Source organism: Daphnia magna, unplaced genomic scaffold, assembly GCF_020631705.1.
Source record: "Daphnia magna isolate NIES unplaced genomic scaffold, ASM2063170v1.1 Dm_contigs255, whole genome shotgun sequence".
Taxonomy (NCBI): Eukaryota; Metazoa; Arthropoda; class Branchiopoda; order Diplostraca; family Daphniidae; genus Daphnia; species Daphnia magna.
The window spans coordinates 9,303-30,461 of record NW_025533205.1 but is presented as its reverse complement, the minus strand read 5'-3'; the positions used below and the strand labels follow the sequence as shown (position 1 = coordinate 30,461).

The 21,159-nt window shown below is 43.0% G+C and overlaps 2 protein-coding genes across 3 annotated transcripts in view; both read right to left on the bottom strand.

Annotated features, from left to right (window-relative positions):
* The window catches only part of LOC116928488 (pleckstrin homology domain-containing family G member 4B), a 26,106-nt gene extending 21,187 nt beyond the window's left edge, over window positions 1–4,919 (bottom strand). The window contains exons 1-2 of one of the 2 annotated variants that reach the window (XM_045167651.1): window positions 4,769–4,919; window positions 3,560–3,764 (exon numbers count right to left, since the gene is read on the bottom strand). In XM_045167651.1, coding sequence (XP_045023586.1) covers window positions 3,560–3,757 — 198 coding nt within the window. In that variant the 5' untranslated portion in view covers window positions 3,758–3,764; window positions 4,769–4,919. Of the gene's footprint in view, window positions 1–496; window positions 823–3,559; window positions 3,765–4,768 lie in introns of those variants that run through there. The other variant, XM_045167653.1, reaches the window with a different exon arrangement.
* LOC123467981 lies at window positions 4,893–21,159 on the bottom strand (the record flags this gene model as incomplete). Its single annotated transcript, XM_045167646.1, is given in 6 exon segments — window positions 4,893–5,030; window positions 5,875–5,991; window positions 6,156–6,245; window positions 6,346–6,701; window positions 7,466–7,832; window positions 20,253–21,159. Coding segments are annotated over 6 exon segments (1,200 nt in total).

The following is a 21,159-nucleotide window of genomic DNA, read 5'->3' as shown; positions in this document are numbered from 1 at the left end:
GTTTGCTTTCTTTTGCCTCGAATAATGGTTCCCACTTCCCACCCAGTGAAGGATATTTACCTATTTATAAGAGACACACTCCCACACGTGTACATCCTCCCTCTTCAAAGGCATGACTTGTTTAGTTGTTTGGCTTTGCCTTTTTTTTTTTTTTTAACCGTTCTCTTGCAAGTCCATGATAATGATGGACTTCCCCTATACGATCATTACACGGGTAATGTAACAAAAAGCTCCATGACCAAGTTTCCGCGTGAATCTCATAGGCCTACTCTCTCTTTTTCCTTCGGGTTTTGCTCATTATTCGGTCTACAAAGCCATCAAACCATATACATAACAATGTAGAACTGACCAAAAATACACTGACATACTAATAGAATAGATCCCTATGCAATAGACCTACTCACAACATGCCTAATATCACATATATATATATATATATGGTGCCCATATAATTGAATTACAACAAATAAACCTTATACGTATTCTTAATAATTACCGGTATCCAGGAATACTTTCCCGGCAGGGACAGGCGGTGCTGAATGGGTAACAAATCGGCCCGTTGACGTGTATCACGAAATGATAATCCTTTCTGTAAGTCAGGTCGAGCCATGGTTTGGATAATCAAAAGAAACGACACCGATAACGGGATCGACGGAAGATTCCAACCCAGAAACTCGAGACCGCCGATGTAACAACACACGTGGTGGGTTCCGGAAACACGATTTCAAACGTGCATTTCCGACACGCAAGGTGGGAGAACACGAAGAGAGAGAGAGAGCTAGATACACACGTTGTGACGTTGTTGCTGCTGGACGAGCGACTGGCCAGAGTAGGCTATCGACGCTATGGTCACACGGGCGCCGGCAGCGTTAAACATGGAACCCAGCATTGGGTTCCAGAGAAACTACACGCACTGAGACCTACTGAACGACTCGGCTCGCCCACCACCGACCCCGCAACTCATTCACAAGCCCTTTTTTTTTTTAATCCATTAGCCGAGTGAATATGGAAATGATAATTACTCTGGCATTGCCATTCGTTTCAATTCAGTCGTTCTCCTTCACCTGCCAACGCCAAAATCAATGTATCACATCAGCACGTGACTTTGACGTCTTCATAAATTTCCCGTTATCAACGAAGGAAGACAACAATCAAAGGTAACTACCTTCGAGATAATAAATCCAAGTGTTTGAGTTTAAATCAACAATCAAAGTCTCGGCGTTATATTCTTATCGAGTGATGGAATTCATCTCACATGATTTTTCATTTCCTCGTCATTTCCATGTACATTATACCTGTGTCTACCCCCAGACTTTTATCCTATTGTTCCTTCTTTCTTTTCAACCTTCCTCACTGTTTCATGATAAACCACGACATCCTCTTTCATACCTATTTGAATACAATGCTAAAAAGCTCTCTAACATTTTTTGTTTTTCTATTTTCTTGTTTTTGTTTTTTTTTCCTCTTTGTTTTAAAATGTGTCTAAGTCGATGTAACGAGGTAAAAGTCGTTAGAAAACCAACGGATGGATTGTGTCTAATCCTTTAATGGTGTGGTCTCTCCTATACAGGTATACATAAACCCACCCAAGACGTCAACGACCTAACCAAGCCCCTCCGGAAGACCAATTTCTTCCTTCATTCTACCCTACGCCCCCGCACTAACACGCTAAGAGGGCGGAGTAAAATACACACTAATAAAAAAAAAAGAAATGGAAAAAAAAAAAAACTAATATAACAAACCATTAAACCGACGTGACTTTAACCCCTCAACGATTATCCACCGGCGGTTTTTTCTTATTCTTTTCCTGTTGAATCCTTAAAAGCTCTTTTGCTCGATCGAGGGAGGGAAAGGTGCGTGTCGAGATGTTCCCGACGTGACTGTGAAGCAGAGTAAACTCGACAAAGGTACATAATTTCGACTTGATCGCGCACTTTCAAATAAGTCATGTACCATCCAGCTCCTCCCCCGCTGAGCTATAAACTATTGGGCTTCTTACTCTCCGACTTTAGAGGTCACTTGGAAAAGCTCGACGAACTGCGCACGGGTCATCGCCGTCTTCTTTTCTAAAACGCAACGGCGCATCGTCCTTTCTTGAATATGTTCAAATCTCTAAATCGTTGTTATATAGGGCCTATACATATTCCAAGTTTGCAGTGTCACGCGTCGACACGAATTCTATGGGGTTTGGCCGCACAGCCAACCCGCAAAGGTATCGCAGCTTCTCACGGTCACACCTTCACGGCCGGGGGGAGCTGACAGACATTCATTCACAATATGACAACAGGCTCGAGATTTATGAGCATTACGAGACAAGAGGTTGGCGCACTCAAATAAAAGTTGCCTGTTACGGCAAACGAAACGAATCGATCAGTGTTTTCTTTATTGTTTTTTTTTTTTTGCCTACGACCGACCGGCATCGATAGAAAACTTTCTTATGAGTCGGGATCTTTTTCTTTAACGTTCCTTCACACGGGAACGATACAAAAAAAAAAAAAATAAATAAATAAGGCACAGAGTAAGAGAAAAATGAAAATTCGAATTCGCCGGGACGTTGCGCGTGTTTGTACACACCCATCCAAGAGTGAACGAGGAGGCGATGAGGATAGGAGTGGTGATGGTGGTAATAGTGTCTAGTGGGATGTTGTCCGTCTTTCACCCGGCTGACAAGACTTGTCTTTCTAGGAGGGCCGTTTCATTCTTAAACTTCTAGTTCGAACGGCACGATGCCGCTTGGTGGGTTTCATCCTTTTGTATGGTAATGAGTAAAGGGCTACAACCAGGAAGGGAGGGATGACCAGCAACTCAAAAACTTGAACGAACTTTTAAAAAAGAAAAAGAGAGAGAGACGATGAAAGAGAGTGCTGACTGGTGGACAGCCCCGTGATTTGCGGCCAACCTTCTTCCCCCGCTATGGCTTTTAATCTTGAATTGTGACTGTTAATGCTGAAGGTTGGAAAAAAAAAATACAGAACGGGAATACAAAACAAGAAAGAAACCCTTGCAGGAAAAAAGCAAGAAAATAATAAAAATGGCGCCACTCTTAAAGAAAAAAAGAAAAAAAGTCGGAATGCCCCATGGAATCTTTCAGCGACCTGAGCTGGATAGATTGCGTCTTCGACGATAATGTCTACAGAAATGGATTTACATTCCTGTTCATCTGACAGCTTCCCCCATTTTTTTGTTCGGCAAGTTGAAACAACGGAACGACAGGCCGACCGTACACATTTCAAACACAACGGCAAAACAAAAAAAAACGAGAAAGAAAAAAAAACATAACAAAACATGGTGATTAACATTTTTGAAAAGAGAAATGCCAATGCCTGCACGGGTCGATAAATTAACACCTCACCGGGCTTGTTTTTCCCCCCTTCTCGTCATGAATATTCATCTACAGGGAGCACAGTTTGCCTTTCTTGGACACTGTGGGGAGTCCACATTTTAGACCTACGATAAAACCGCGGACTTAAATAGATGAACTAAAACAACGTCCCATTTTCCCCCGAAGATCTATAAGGAGCGCACCGCTGAAAATCGAATGAAAATTTCTGTTTCCTACCTGCCGACATGCGGAGAGGGAATCGCCATCGCCGATGCGTGCGGCGCCGTCGTCGACGTCGTCACAGCCTTCCTGGCTGGTCGTCGGCAGGGGCGACGGCAGGTGCTTTTCCAACTGGGCTCTGCGCCGCTCACAGACCCGAGCCAGTCGGCCCACGCTCCGTTGGACTTCGGCGTACAAAGCCGAACAGCGCTCCATGGTTTCTCTGGAAACAAAAGTCGTAAAAAGAAAGAATACAAACGTAATGTTACCCATATCAAAGTCGTAAATTCTTTCAATCCCCCCCCTCCTCAAAAATGTCAAGAGTTTCTCCATAAAGGAAATGGAAAACCAAACTATATAACAAGTGATACGAAGAAAAAAGAAATTCAGTCAGACTCCTTTTTTCTTTTCTTAATGATTATTCGTAGAATTTCGAATAGACCGTTGCCATAAGTGGCCGACTAGAGCAATATATACATTTCTTATTTCACTAAGGGAATGCCTTCATTGTCTTGATGTCTTTCGAAGCCAAGGAATGAGTCTTTTCACCTTTCGTTTGGGAGAGAAAAATAAAACCTTGAAAACGCGCTGTTTACCCATTTTAAGATGATTTCGTTATCCCCATTGACCGACAGCGGTCAAACGATGGAGACCTATTTCGGATCGGTCAAGGATATTTATCTAGCAAGCTGGGTTCAGTGCTTGGCAAGCCTTGACGACTTAACAGATGGGCCGTGCCATGTCATCTGGCCAACTGATAAATACGGACTTGGCTCCAGAAGAGAGGGCCAATTCTACAACTGTACATGGAAATGCGGACATACCATCAAATGCGCATTCCACACGCTAATACGATAGGGCACTCCACTTGTTATTAATGCGATATGCGTCTCTTTCGTCAAGGTGAAATACTTCGCGTCTCGCATACCGAAACTGCACGCCGATAACAACTTTTCAAGAAATCAAGTTCCTTTTGCCGTGTGTAGATGGCGTGATGATATGCTTTGACCGCGGGAAAAGAGAAAAATCAAACTGGAAAGAGCCTTCATGTACCGTTAAGCAAGACAAGAGAATTTCAGTCAAAACCAACAGCAACAAAAAAAAACGATGTTGGCATACAATTCAGGATTTTTGTTTTTCTGATTTTCAAGTTCGAACGACCTGAGCATGGTATTCGTGATGATTGATTAAAGCGTGTGAAAAAAAGGAATAAGGGAATGCACTCACCTTGCGTCGACATTGTCGCCTCCCAATCGGGTTTTGGCGTTGCTGACCTCTTGGAGAATTCGAGGTCCCTCTGCGAGCAGACCTATCAGATCTGGATTGCAAGAGCTGGCGTTGTATAGTTTGTCTAATTCTTCGAGGGCCGATTGAATCTGGAGGGTGCGCCAGGCGGACTGGTCGTCGCCATTTGACTCCGGACGGAGCTAATGACTTGGTACAGAACTTTACTTCGCTGACGGCATGAACTGAGGAAAGGCTCCACAATCTGTTGAAGAAAAAAGAAAAAAGGGGAAACACAAAATGATGGATTGGATTTTCTTTGGTGTACACACACACAGCTCTCAACACAGTGGGGAGAGAAAAAAAGGAAAACACACAAAAAACTAAACAAAAATGGCGGCTAAAGTCCAGGTCATTCACGACACAGCCGCGTCCCAGGCCTTGTCTATTTATGCAGAACTCGTCGAACAAGGAGAGTAGTCGATTGTGTGTTTCTTCCTTTCATTCCCTTTACATTCCCCCCTTTTTTTTTCTTCTGTGTCTCCTGCAACACTCTCCACCTCTACTGTCTCTGAATCAACTGGAATTCCAGTCAGCCTGACACGCAGCACTGCAGTCCGTCGAATATGCCCCGATACATACGGTATATACTTGAGCACGAAGAACCGGAATATTACTGGTTTATTTGCTTAGTTACAAAGACCATTTATGCCGACAGTTATCAAAACGATCGGGACCCATTGGGACACACGGCAACCTTGCTCAAACCCTTTCCCAAATACCCAAATACATCTGAAGCGACAGAGAATGCCAATCCGATTCTTTTACAGTCCCTGCATTTCAGACTGCATCGTAATAGTCAATAATCACGAAAATCTGCAGTCGGAACCCGACACACATGTCACCAACATTTTAGCATAGTCTCTCTCTCTCTCCTTTTTCTCAATCGGCAAATCTTACTAACTCGGTCGAGTTGGTCAACGTTATTTCAGAATTTTCCGATGCCTGTCTCACATCCTCTTTCTTTCTCTCTCTTTCCTCGCGTTATTTTCTTTCGTTTTGGAACCAGAGTGTGGGAGAAACGAAGAGAAATAGGTTGATGATCAAACCTTGCGGAACGCGATCCAGTCGTGCTGATTGTGAGCAATGGGACCACCGCAGCAGCCCAGCGAAAGCGCCACGGCCAGCCTCTCGCGCAGCTGACCGATCGACGTAATGACGTCACACTAAGAAAAACCAAAGGAAAAAAAAAAAAAAAATTAGAAAACCAGAACATCATCAATGCATTCGTAATCGATTGGAAGGTCTGGCATCGACAGACCACGACACTGATCAATTAAAAACATTTTTATGGCAAAAAAGAATAAATAATAAGAAAGAAATGTTTTACCGTTCGACCAGATAGTCTCAAATGGGTTTCAGGGACAGCCCCGCCTTCGCTCCAGATGACGACATCATCGATACACTTTTGCTGGCGTTCCTGTACGTGTTAGCGCGTCCCAAACAGGACAAACAAAAGGAAAAGACAATTCAGATTTAGTCAAGCGATTCATATCCTCTCGTCAAATAGGTGCAACTACGTGAAAATGGCACAGGAGTTGCTCGATCAATCCGAAAGCGCTGCTGGACTGGTCCGGTCGGCCGACGACCAGTAATATGAGTCCGTTCTTTGCGGCCGATTTGCGAGGCACGGTCTGATAATAGGCAACCAGCTGGGCCAAGTGGGAGACGGGCGGTAGGTGGCTCCGTAGGAGGGACAGTTCAGCCACGACCAGAGCGCGACCGCGGTGTCGGCAACCCGGCAGGTAAACGCCGCAATCCATCACGAGTGGGCTCAGACTCTCGACAGACAAAGACTCGGCAGTCATCCGGCCGGCCGTCGTGTGTACCGCCAGCGGCGCCGCATCCGCCGCAAGACTATTGGGCATCTTTTCTTCTAGGTTATACACACACACGCGCGCATAAATAAAGAGAGACACGAAAAGAACAAGACAAACCGATCAGCTTAGCTTTGTTGACATTTCCGATGAACTTAGATATACTACTGCAGATATCTGCGTCCCCTTTCCCTTTATTTTTTCTTCTTTTCCTCTTAGTTTTTCTTACTTTGTCTAACTTTTCCTCTTTTCCTTTCTCATATCTGGCATCGGCGAGAAAGTCTTAGCATCCCAGACGACAACAATCGCTTCACATAATTAACGATGTTGTATTCAGATTTGCGCTTTTCGCTTCGGATAAAACCCTCCGTAGCTAAGGCATTCTTTTTTATTCATCTCCGTATCTTTATTTTTTGTTTTTCCTCGTTATTTTGCATGCGCCATGCTAATGGGCTAAGTGGACTCGAGTTTATGCGCTCAACTCCTAATATATAAGGTGGATCCTGGCCAGCTTATCTCTATTTCTAGGCCGTGTAGTGGCATCGGCGAGCTCACGACCACATTTTAAATGATGCCATTCGCCCGTTTGCTCACTTCCCATTATGGCCACGTCCATATATCAACGAAAAACATGTGCTGTTCGTCACGGTCCAAACGACTCGAAAAACAAGATCTGTTTATACTCGTTACGTTTTTTTTCTTTCGAGTCTTCAAATCTTAAAAGTTCTAAGGATTTCTAAATCAACAGGATAGAATAATAAAAAAGCTAAGTCGCTGTTACTAACACGGCCGATAATGGACAGAAAAAAAAATAAAAATTTACCTTTGATTGTTGATTCGTTTTCTTTTGGCTGAACGATATTTTCTGGCTGGACGCCAGAGTGGGTTTGGTCGAGTCCGGAGGTGGTCGACGAAGCTGGCAACACTAGCGCTTTAGCGTATTCGTGAGTATCGTGGCAACAGTAGCCGTCGTCGTCGTCGTCGCTGACATCACTATCGATATGCGGCAGCGATTCGGCCCACCGATCAAGGGCGCAAGTTTGAGTCATTGCATCATCTCGGTCGTCTTCGTCGTCAAAAACAGGGATAGTATCATTAACACCACTTGTCACGACCACTCTACTGTCTTTGCAACTGCTGTTGCCGTCCGGAAGCCATGGCAATTGGGTTCGTAGCCCAGTCCTAGTATTCTGCCAAATAAGGGTGGATGGGGCAAGGATAGAAAGAAAAAAGAGCAAAATGAGCATTTTGGAACACAAGAACTAATTTATGCTCGAGTGAACAGTCACGTTTGGACAATCTTCAATATTTTTAAACGTTCCAAAGTGATGTAATTGTCGCTTTTGGGTAGATTAAGGTTAAGAAACTAGTGCTGTCATAATGGACTCATCTTGGGGGGCCCCATTGAACCGCTGATTGTTCCATGCGTCAGCCGGCCATTCTGGCTATACAAAACAACAACATCCTGAAAAGGAATGAACCGATTTGTGTTGCGCTTCTTTTCTTTCGCATTTCATTTTCTTGAATCGCAAAAGAGAATCAAAAAGTTGATAACTTTCACCTATAGCGCGTTTGACACAGTGTCGTAGTGTCGGAGGTGAAAGTGCAGAAAAACACGAAGATGGCTGTGTATTGTCAGAGTGTGTACGTATTTGGGTTCGTTGATTTCCCCTTCTGCGGCTTGTCGGCCCCCCCCTTCCGCACAATCAGTCTATGTAACCATACTATACATTGTCAATGACAGTTGGTTTGAAAGTATATAGATGGGCGGCTGCAAAACAAGCAGAAATTTCTTCCTTGTCCAAATGAGCAAACACAAAAGAGAGCCAACCGTCAACGAGTCGAGTGTCACTTGCGAGTGCTGCGTCAACACTCGTTGCTCGCTGACTCGGACGGGGTGTCGGATGACGAGGACAACAATTCTCGAATTGCAGCAGCTAGTTTTCCATCTCTACTTACAGAAAACTCAAAAACAGCAGCCGGTCGATTTGGCGATGGCCGTTCGGATTGTTTGAAGCCATTGTTGGTGTTCAGCTTTTACAATATGAGAAACCACACATGGTGGGTGATGCTATTGCTGTTTATAATGCGCGCCATTTTCAGTTTTAAAAAAAGCTTTCATCGTTCGATCGTTTCCCCTTTTATTTTTTTTTGCTTATTGTGTATTTTTGTAAACTTTTCCCTTTTCTCTTTTTTCACTTGTTCTTTTTTCTGTTCGTGATGGGTGCGAGGTCATAACGCGGGAATCGTCCGGGGTCGTTCGTCGACGAGTACTAACATCCGTTAGTTAAAAACCTTTTAAAAACGATCGAGTCGTGAACTTTTGCGGTCGCCTCCTCTTTAACACGCACAACTCGTTGAGACTTTGTCGTTATTTACGGGGCCGGTAACCTATTAGTAGGTCTTTTCTTTTTTCTTTTTTTTCTTCAATCCATGCGGTCAGAGAATAGCAGCGAAATGTGATGATACACGCATTAGTACATTAGCCCTTCAAGATCAAAAGGGAAACCCAAAAAAATAAAATTGTACTTGCGATATTCAAAGTTTTTGAAAGCAATTTTGCCTGGTGGCTAGAAGACCCTCATCTTTTTTGGCAACGCTTTTTCCTGAAGTCCCAATCGCATTGGCTAATTATTCCCTGACAGCTACCGTTAACTCAAGAGATGATGGATTCTTTATTTCTTCCTTGAATCGAAGATCGGTCGTCATGCTTTTTAATTTTTTTTTTTAGTTCATTTGCTTTTTAACCGCCGCCGGGATCTGCATCGAACGGGACTTCCGTTATTACCTTTTGAAGACGTTAGTCTCATTATGTTTAACGTCGGAAAGCTTTTTTTTTTCTAGACGGGTGCGTGTATACGGGGAGGATGTTTCATCATCGTACAGGTAAGAACGGACGTTGTACGGGGTCTCGACGCTATTGGCCACTTGGTCGACGTTGGTTTCTGCTTTCTAAGCCGCCCTGTTATTCTGACTGAGGTTTCCCCCGTTTTCTCATCCTACTGCGCATGGGTCATCAACACTGTTTACTACATCAACCAAGATACGGTACCGGTACATAAATTACCAAATAAAACAGGGGAAATGTTGGGCCGCTTTTAAAAGGTGAAGAGACCCAAAAAAAAGCCAAGCCAAAGGTTGGTGGAACTTAATCACGACAGACGAGAGGGAAATGTGATTACATTTTTGTGATGTCGCGGGAAAGAACGGTTACTCTATTATTACGACGTTTCATTTTCAATGGTCTGTGAGAGTATCACAAGTTCACATTGTGACAAACAGGATAACCCCCATTTTTCAAATCATCAACCAATTACGTGCCAGTCCTGTCGAGTTAGAACAAAATCTCGAGTTTGGAGGTCAGCCGAACTATTGTCGACAAAAAAAACGAAAGTGTCAAAGTAAATAAATTCCATTTAAATTATGTTTCCTATCTCTCTGCGCAAAATGAGGACACGTTTACTTTTCCATTCATCAAACAAAAAAAAAACCTCCATATTGGAAAGTTGAATTGTTCAATCCATCAATGGTATATAAATTGCGATTTGTTTGTTGTACAAAGTCGACACGATCGACGGACGGCGGATCGCCAACTGGCTCAAAGTTGTTTTTTTACGGGTTTTTAATAAAATAAAAAAAACACAGCAATAATGCCGTACCAATAAACGAGAAGCATTCCGTTTGAATCTTTCACGAACCGTCAATGGATAAGAGAAACGGAGAAAGTGGGTAAACAGCTTATCCATTTAAAGAGTACAGAACTGCAGGTGGGCTTCGCCATTCACGCTGGTTTGAGTGTTCGCAACGAACCAACAGCTCAGAATAGTGGAGAACTCTGCTAGGCATTCCAGCGCCCCGTTTTCTAATTTACATCGACTAGTCCAGCGCGTTCTTCGATCTAATTCCTCTTTCTTCCAATGTTTCTCTCTTTCCTTAATGCAAACCCAATTGGAAAGGAGGAAGGAAACAACAACACGAAAAAAAAACGTGAATCCAACGGCTACTGCCTACTGTTTGTTACTCTTCCGACATTATTGCACCTTTTGTTCGTTTTTTTTTTAATTCTTCTAAATTAGAAAGAGCAATTGCCTTTTTGTTTGTTTATGCGCTAGAACGTTTTGTTATCACTTCGCTGCGAGCATTTTTTTTTGGCTAACGAATCTCAGCTCGTGCATACCATCGAGTTGATCGACCCATCTAGCGAAGTCAAAAGCCAACCTATAGCCTCGATTTGATCATTGTTCGGTTTGAACTTGAAATCACAATAGGAGAATCACACGACCTTCTGACTTCCGTTTCACTGGGCAAACCTCGCCCTGTCGTTTCCTTCCCCGTGATACATTTCTTTAAAAAAAAAAACTTTTTTTTTTAATAATAAAAAGAATTATCTCCGCTAGTCTTAGTGGAATAAAGAAAACAGATCTTTCGCCGATCTCTTAACGGCATTCGAATAAAAATATTGTGTCATATCGAGTCCGGTTTTCTGTTCCTATCTGGACTGTGTGACAGTTTGACCCGACTGGAAATGACGACGACGAGGGAAACTAGAAAGTGAAACCTATTAATCAATCAGATAAGCCATCGTCTTATGAGGGTTACGACGGCCAAACCCAGTCCTGTCCACCTCCCCTTTTCACTGTCGTGACACACATATTGTAATTCTACTCCAGTTCCATAAAAATTCCCCCTTCAAGAAATTCCTTCTCAAAATAAAAAGAAAAATGTGACGGAATGAATGAGTCCCTTCGCCTCTTCGGTTGGCACAGTAACCGTCGACCGCACGGGATCACGCCAGCAGCAAACACGGCCTCATCATAGCATCGATCGTCCTAACCGAAAAAAAAAAAAATTCCCTGTTCATCGTCTGGTTCTAAATATATTCCCCCCATCGGGCCTCTGCCCGTTGCTGTAATGCATCTTTAACAAATATTTTCCCAATGTCGGCTGGGCTCTGCAACGGCGTGCTTATGTTTTTAACGAAGTCGATTACGAGGCTTTGGAGGGGGGTTCGTTTGGCGGGCAGAGTCGTTGCGCCAACATCACTTTAAGAACTTTGAATATTTTATGCATGGAACAGGTGCCGTTTCAAAACGAAAAAACATGGCGCAATCACGGTGCATTGCTTCAAGAAAAACACTCGACATCGACTGTATGTTTTGTTTCTTTCCACTGATCCATCAAGCAGCGGTACAAGGAAATTCGGAGAAAAAAGGGGGAGAGGGGCGAATGCTTGCGTGATTACACAACGAGCTATTTATCCATCGCAGTAGGAGGCATTCTACATAGCAGGAGTCTAAAAAGTGTCTAAATGAAGATGTAACGCAAATACCAACTCGTATACACGAAGAGTCAATCGATTTTGGAAGAAGTTTCAACAGCGTTTACATGTCCAACAGGTACAAGTTGGCGTGTGCGCAGCTAGAACGAAATCCCATCAAGAAATGACAAGAAAGGACCAGCTTCCATGTTAGTCGACTCCGAAAGTTCATCTCGCAATGGAATTTCAACGCTGTGACAGACGATCCAGCATTCTGAAACCGTTCCGTCGGCTCACGTACATGTTAAATGATATTCTCCACATCTGTTTGAAATCAAATGGGAGGTAACACACACCCCTCACGAAAATAAAAGTGAAAGCTGCTGCAGTCCATCAGCAGGTGTGAACTGTGAAGCCTTTCCACCCTTTTCCAGTGAGTACAAGGAAAGAAGACAAAACAAAAAAAAAACAGGCACGCCTGATCCATCACCTGTCAAACTGGACTGTCAACGTTGATAATGACAATAGCATCTACATTCAGTTAACTCCCCTAGCATAATATATGGAGAAAAAAAAGAATTGATGGGCACCAAGTAAGAAAGAAAAATTAAATAAAAACATGGCCAGATTTCAATGGTTGTCCGGCAAAGCAAATGGTACGAAAGTCGTGACTAGAATTCTTCAATCAGATGTTATTCAAGAGGGACCAAGGGGGAATTGGAGAGTGGGGTGGAGTCTTATCTTTTCCAACATAAAACAACCTGCAATGTAATTACACGAGACGGGCAAAGGCGACTCTTTGTTTCCACTGGAGCTGGCCTTCGTCAGACGTCGGGAGACGAACCGAGTTGACGTTTGTCTTTCAGTCTCTTCTCTTTTTTTTTTTTATCTTTGGAATATTAGTTTTAATGACACCGGGCCAGGTATCACATATCTTTATACACCCCCGTCCCTATGCCTTAACCTTCTAAGGAAGTTGTAAAAACAAGAGGGGGGAAGGAAGAATAATTTTTGTTTAGTTGCAGCATAGAAAATAAAAACGAAAGAAAGAAAAGATCGTGAAGGGAGCCGTTTGCAGGTTTGTCTATTCTTTTTTGGTTCTTTTCTTTCATTCTTTTCTTCCTTTCGTTCTTTTTTCTTATTACGAGTCTTTCTATTTTCGGTTTGAAAAAGCGGCAGCGAAGGTGGCGCAGAAGGAAACGCGACTCTGCGGGTATATACCGGTGTAGGTGAATACACACACACCCAGCACTATGCAGCCGCTACATAGACGTGAGAAAAACTTCATTTTCATAATTCAAAACCATCGCCGTGTTTAGATTCTTATTCTTCCAGAGAGGCTCTCTTTCCTGCACTTCATTTCCGTGTAAACCGCAACGGTATGCGGATTGCCTGATTCTTGCGTGCCTCGTCGACATTCCGATATTTATTGATTATCCTATACTTCATTAAATAAAACAAAAATCTGAATATGCAATCCAATCAGAGCATTTTTTTTTACGACATCACGAGCAAGTAAGACGGCTCGGAGTGCAAGACAGGTTTCGATTTTTGCTCATAATTCCGCATTAAATTCGATATTAATCTTGTAGTGAACGTTAATACAAAACAAAAATTGTTCTTGTTTGTTCTATCAACTTTTTCACGACCGGGCGTGGAAGCAAACAGCATTCACGGCCGTTCGTTCAGTTCCTACCTGTAGGCAATTTTTTATTTTTTTACCTTCTCTCACTCTTTTGACTTCATAATTGGTTTCCTTTTTCTTTTCTCTTCGCTATGACCTGGAGCACTTCCATCGCCGCAGGATGCGTTAGTCATTGAGCAACTTCTCTCCCCCTTCCCCCTCCCCCCTTGATGCAGCCAGGTATTTGTAGATTGGACACGTCTCCAGGTGTAGACGTATGGGGTTCTGGCTTCGTTATTTTGCACATTTGATTACAGCTGGTTTTCTTTTATTGTACAGATATACTAGAAGCTATATACTATTCTTGCATATTTTTCATTTTTACACGCACGTTCCAGCATTTCTCGGCTGCGGTGCGGCCACATCACGATTCCACACGCGTGAAAACAGAGACGTTGGGCATCATCGACGATCGGCTTTAGGAACAACGAAACAGCAACACAGAAAGAAAAAAGAGCACAAACGCTTTCTACTGAATAACCAATAAGATTGGAGACTAGCCGGACAAAACGGCGTTGCCAACTCCCAATGGGGTAGTCCATTTATGGATTACTTGGGATACGACAAAACGGGACCGGTAAGCCATAAAAAAAAGGAACAAAACAAGACGCAAAAAAAAATAATCTGAAAGAAGATGGACGCTGTAAACGGACGTCTGTTGCACGGTCGGTCGGCCAAGAATTGATGGAACGCCAAAGAGGCAGCAAAAACATTGAAGATTCTAACGCCTTTTTGTGTGTGTGTAGCGACCCCTAAATTCAAAATGTGACACGTTCAATAAATCATTCTCGTTGAATGCTGATATTTCTGGGGAATGAGGTGCCGTGGCCGACTTGTTTGCTCGTCTCAAAGCTGCGTGTTGCATTCCGCCGAGAGTTTGTCTTAGGAAATCAAATGACCAACATGGGGGTTCGTGCAAAAATCAACAAACTCCGGTCGCCGCCCCTCAAAATACAACCATTTCTGCTCTCGTAAGTCCAACTCTCGTCTCACTCTCTCTTTCCCTGTTGTGTTTCTTCTATGCACTGTCTTCTTTTATAAGCGGCAGTTAGAACTGACTTCAAACGACATGGTTGAGCTGTGAAATTTCTTAAGTCAATATACATTGGCTGGCCCAGCGAACGCGAGAATGAAAGAGTCGTTTCTTGCAAAGGCAAAGTCAACACCACATTCTAGCCCTTTTATTCAACAGTACCGACTTCAGATGTCTCCGTTTGTCCAGCAGCAGCAAACAGCAGCACACACTCACAAAAAATAACAACCATTTACAATGACCAATTCAACCTTGATGTGTCATTTTGTCTTTTTTTTGAGCAGCTACAGTCATTGGCATTCAAATTACGCGTTTTTGTTTCTATAGACTCGCGTCATTTATTCCCGCGTCCACCGTTTTCCCCAATAGGGGGATATAAAAAACAGAAAAAAAGAATGAAGGGTAAGTTTGCCTGACCATGTCGGCAGCTAATTGGTCAACTATGAGGAAGAACGGTGTGTGTACATGTGTGGAGGAGGGGCAGGTGTGTGTGCGCGAGTGTAGCCTTAGATCTTTTTCGCTCTGTGTACGCCATCGCCGAAAGACTTAACGCAAACAATATACGCCGGATGACTGGCGTTATAGATATCAGTTGATAACTATAAAGACTCGGTATATAGCGTATCAATAAACATGGGGGTTCTAGTTATTCCCTTTCGGTGTGTTGTGTGTGTGTCTTGTTTGTTGTCATCTGCGTACAACTAGGAAGAATTGGAGGGAGGAAAAAAATAAATAAAAATCACAATGCAGTGTGAGACTGATGTGCCCACATCCTGATCCCAAGGGGGCAAACCCACTTTGTCATTCTGTCCCCCTCTGTTGTCTTTTTTTTCCCCATTCTCTCATCCTGTCTTCTACAAACTAGTAGAGTCTTTTCCGATTTAAACAAAAAATTCTCCGCGACTTGTTCGTATAACTGATCTGACCGATTGTCGGTTACCCTCACTTGACTTGTTATTCGGCCGTCGTGTCGCTCGGCAAACAACCTGGTCATAACACACCAACGTGAATTTTCATCAAAGCTTCTTTTTAGCTATTGGCCTTCTTGTTACACGTCACTGGCTCGGACAGACGCACAGTCTAATGATGTTTTAGGCTGACTATTTTTTTTGCGCGTGCGCTCTAGTTTCCGCTTGTGAATGTGCCAGCAAGCTAACTATGCATGTCTGATGCATTTATAAATGACTCAAAACATCAATTGCCGTGAATAATCGACGGCCGCCAAAATAGTGACGACTATACTCGCGGCTTGGTCAAGATGCCCCTACTCGAGCGGACCGTCCAGCCAGCAGAACAATGAGTACACGTCTTCCACGAACCATCATCTCACTCGCAAATGCCAATTGAAACAATCGATGTGTACAACAGAAAAGAAGAATAGGTCACCAATGCATATGAATCGAAAACGGTCATCGGCAGATCTACGGTCGTATAAAACGTACAGGGCTGTGTGTTACTTACAGATGGTTTGGCTGGCCCCAGCAGCAGCACGTAACGAATATTCCACTATTGCGGAGTTTGGTCGCTGTTGAAAAGTCAACTAGGACATAAAAGTTCACAGAGGAAGATAACGTTCCTTCGTTGGTCAATAAAAAAACAAAAAAACACTAGAATCTCTTGTCTCACGCGGAAGTTAAGAACCAGAGACGAACACCACGTGCGACTGCCTGTCCAGACGTGCCGCTTGGGACTGACGAAAATGGCCAGACTCCCATTCAAAGGCCCATGTACCGTTGAAAGGAGCCAGAATGTACACGTTCTATCAAGCCAAAACTAGGCGTAGTACGGGTCTGGCGTAGCTCTGAAAAACTGGGAAAATTATGAAGCGCCACACCGGTCTGTTGCATGACTTGCGGAAGAAAAACCAGGCTTTTTCGATAGATGGAGCTAAAAGCAAAAAACCCCAGGTAGTTTCAGGGTTTTCTTTTTCCCTCTTTCTATTCCATGAAAACCTGCCTAACCTTCAATATCAATTGGTAATTTAGATGGAAATCGAAACGATTCCAACCAGCTTGATTTCGATTTGAGCCGCATCGAAATCATCAACGCTGAAAACCGTTTCGATACATCACTTCTTGTATGCGTGTCGAAGAACAGAAAACCAAAACCAAAAAACAAAAAAACGTGAGGGACGTAGGTAAAGCAAAGGTAAAAACAAAAGGCGACGGTAATAGCAGGAGAAGAAGAAAATTCGAGAGCATGTTGCGGAGACACCATCACTCAAGCTATTCACATACCAAACAGACCAGCGTTGTATACGCCGAGAAAGAAAGGAGAAACGTGGAACATGGCCATGTGTTCATATGACGGCCGATAGTGCAGATTCAAATAGCCACCGTATACAGTATGCGCATTTAAAGCTGACAAGTAAAGCTATAGAAATGAGGCAGAAAGAGAAAAGACGACAAGGAAATCTATTGTTGGACATTCCAGACAGTATAACGTACCTTCCATTTTACTCTTTATAGTCAACATTATTGTTTCTCAGTTGGCGGTGTCGAGCATTTTCTTGTTTGGCCACGCCAAAAAAAATATCAGAAAAAAACGAGGGGTTCATATACAACGCAGAACAATAGAATAAGTAGATTTAAAAGACATGCGACTTTCGCGACTTGAAAAACTTCGTTCAGAGTTGGACAGCAATAAAACGTTAAGAAGAAAATCCTCGATCGGTGTCAGTGGACCGTAAAGAGATTCATTTTCTCTTCAGTTCAGCGGACCCTGCAGACTTCCCCCTTCCCCCAAAAAAAATTTAAAGAAACCTTTGACAGGTCCAGTCCTCCAAGCCAAAGGTGTTTTTTTTTCCTTTCGTTTATTATGATTGTTTTTGTTTTTTTTTTGCAACTTAAATTAGTCTGTTATAGACAGCGTATGTCTACATTTATAGAGAGGAGAAAATCTATGATGTTTGAAAAAATTTGGCGAAAGCTGATCATTAGCCCGTCACCCATAGGTGAAAAAGAAAGAAAGAAGTGTAATTAGCACGAATCGACTGGTGTTCCCTTCATTTCTTTGTCGGCTGGGAAACGTTTTTATCGAGCTATCCAATCAAATGTGTGTTAGACTTGTCACGGTTGTTTTTAATCGTCAGCAGCCGAACGCGTTCGCTCATCGTCAAAAGAAGCGTCTCGGAGTATAGGCACTCTCCCTATTGTGTTCAGCATGACTGGGACCCTTTTTGCTTTTGTTTCTATACAGACACACGTAACACAGTTACGAGCATAGTATTATTCTTTAACCCAGGAATACATCACGAGGCAGCAGAGACACCAGCATCACGCATCGGCCCTCACATTCTTCCCCTCCATTTTTAAATAGACTTTCTTCCTGTATAGCATTCTATTGTCAGGACTTGTCCTTTTGTTAACGTGGGTAACCCCGCACCCCTATTCCTTCGATGTCTGACAGCCCAGTTTTGTATATACATCGCTGTATCATCAACCAGTACTCGCGACGACAACAGGATGCATCCAGCGTGCTAAATCCATTTCTATTGTTACTCATTGTGCTCTCTGCTACAATTAATCGGCAAATTTTACTCAGGCGTATACCTCCATATTACAAATGTCAGCCAAACATTCGTTTTCTCCCGATTTTTCATCATACGAAGCGCGAGAGAGTGCGCATTTTTCATTATTTCGGTGGTTTCATTAGTTACGCGGGTACCCCAACACACGTGCACGGTTTAACGCAGATAAAAAATCAAAGAAAAAAAGTAGGGTGTTAAAGATAAGCGGGATGGCAGCGGGAGTAACAGACGAATCAACGAGCGGTGAAAGGATTTAATTCCCATCGGTCAACTATATGACCTCAATATCTTTCACCGAAGTACGTCTTTTACATAGAGTTAGCGATCTCTTTTTCATTGTCTGTGCTCTGCTGCATTTTTGAAAGGTGATCGTTTTTTTCTTTCTCTTCTTTGGTGTACGTAGAAATCACGGTACAGGACGGCCCCTGGCCTCCTGGTTAGAGAAAGAAGAAAAGATTTTTTTTTTTTTTTTTTGATAGAGAAGCAGAGCGAATTACCTCACGGGGAAAAGTGAAATTACTCTCTACTGTTGCTTTCACTTAATGCCGTTCTCTTGTTAAGAAACCGTACGCTGCATAAGTACTACACGTAGTTCATCATCGCCCCGAGATGTAAAAAACCCGCAATTTCTCATTGCACGATAAATTTCATTTTATTATAGCGCATTTTGTGATGAGCCTATCACGATGAGGATTGTAATCATCTTTGAATTATCTCACATAAAGAGGGAAAAACAAGGTTCCTACTACCATTGTTTAAAAAAATGAATAACGATTTTGCTACTCAGCTATTCATTGCATGAACCGAACCAATTTCAATTGTTTAGCTTTTGCTCTGGCACGTTTTTTTTTATATTTGCAAATATATAGACTTCTCACGTCTTGTAGCGCAAAGACTGATCGCAAAAAAAAAACTCAATGCCAAGCTGTCCATTTTCCGGAAGACGGAGAAGCTACAAAAAAAATAAGGAAAAAAAAGAATGGAATTTTCCTGCCAAATTCCGTCAAAGTAAAGACTGGAATTATTGACGAGATAGAAAGGATCATTGTGTTGTACTCGGTAGAAGCAATAAATCAAGCATTTGATTGTCAGAGGCTTTCGAATCGCGCAAAAGACGGGGCGGAGAAAAGAGAGAGAAGTGATAACTCAGTGTTATGCGAAAGGAGAAAATAGCTGTGTAACAAGGGGAAAGAAAGGTGTCGATGCACTCTATAATGGAGCACACACAAAAATCCACCGAGTACCTGAAGCGAATCTGGGCCAAGACCGGTCAAAGGCCGGCCGAGGTGGGCTCCATCTTGACTTAGACTACTTCATGGTCTATTCGCGGCCTATTGGCTATATAATCCAGTCTGTCATACTGAAAGCTTTCGCTTTTTCACTACTAAACCGACATTTTTTTTTAATTTTTTCAGTTCTCGGTTTTGCCCGTCCACGATGGTCCACCATACGTCATTTTCCTTAGACATCGTTGCTGGTTTTCTTCTGTATACAGTTCACTGCAGGTTGCGCCCTATTAACTTAATGTTCCGTGGCTAAGAAAATGAATTATACGCTTATAATCGGAATAGGAAATTTGGGGTATACATTTCACGGGGATAAAGAAGAACCGCTCGAGCACAAGCTGCGGCATTTCGAAAGGAAGTGAAAAAGGTGTTTCATTTAGCCCAAACAACACGCACCTCGACTTCACTTTTGCACACGTATATTCTACTTTACCAAAATGCTTTAAAAGTTCAAATGTGTGACACATTATACAATTATCTACAAACAATGGGAACGTTCTGAGAAAAGAATTTAAAGTGCATCAAGTAAACGCTGAATTTTTCATTACGCTAGATAGGTTTACTATACGGCGCGGAAGAATGTCTGTAAAAGAAAGTGGTTTGCAAACTGGTATTTTCCTTTCAAGATACATATCCCGAGGTTTCTGTCGGATCGACGGAGAGCTTTCGCCAAGAGCGTCCGTGATCCTAACTATAACTATTACGCCAAAAGATTGTCGAGATTAAAATGAAATTGATCGTCTTATCTGCAGCAAATCGATAAAAAGAAAAGACTGCGGATCAATGGCGAAGAGACGCATCGGCCATGTTGGAGGTATTACCTGGCGGTCGATGGTATCGACCGATGTGAGATTCTGAATGGACTTGGCTGCCCTGACCCGTTGCGGAATTGGCTTGGAGGGAGGGAAAGTGTGTTTCATAATGCGAGCGATATTTCCTTTCGACTTCCACATTTCCTGAAGTAAAAACGTAACAAGAAACAGGTCGCCTCATCCTTTTAGCGTTCCACCTCCGTTTTGCTGGGCTTTCGTCCTGCGTCAGACATCTGGCAGCAGGATCGGCGATCGCCGTGATATCCGCAACACTGCCGCCTGCTTGATCGAACTTAAACTTTGCACGAATCTTTGACACTATGGCGCTGATGATCGAATCGCATTCTGTCAAACCAGTTCCACAACTTCGCAGACTGTCCCAGCTTGAACGTTTCCGCAGTCATTATTTGTCCATACGGTAAATGCGGAATGCGCGGAGGGAACAATAAGGGCTGAATGTTTATATGTGATGATATGCGTGTAGCGTCGTGCTATCAGAACTGGCGTGCAAGGCTCACAGAGGTCGAAACTGATGCGATATCAATACGATGTAACACTGAAGCGAATCGAAGAATGTGCGTCGTCTTCGCAATCCAACGATTCCAGTGTTTAATGTAACTGTTCATTGTCCAAGAACTTGATAGACTGACGAGGATTATACTTGACCGAAACAGCTAACTTTCAGCAGGCTAACGTGGAACGCCCAGAGAGAGAGTTGGATAAGACGTTTTAGTATCCACAGCACGTCGCCGATGAAATTGAATATTCAATTATCGTTCCCAATAAGGTCGAGCAAGGCCAGCAATTCTGTCTCTATGGGTATTAGCTAAGAAAACAAAGGGCGGTAGAAAGTTGAAAACAGGTCTTGGTCTCAATTGGAAACACTATATAGGCTCCGCACAGCGTGTGGCACCAC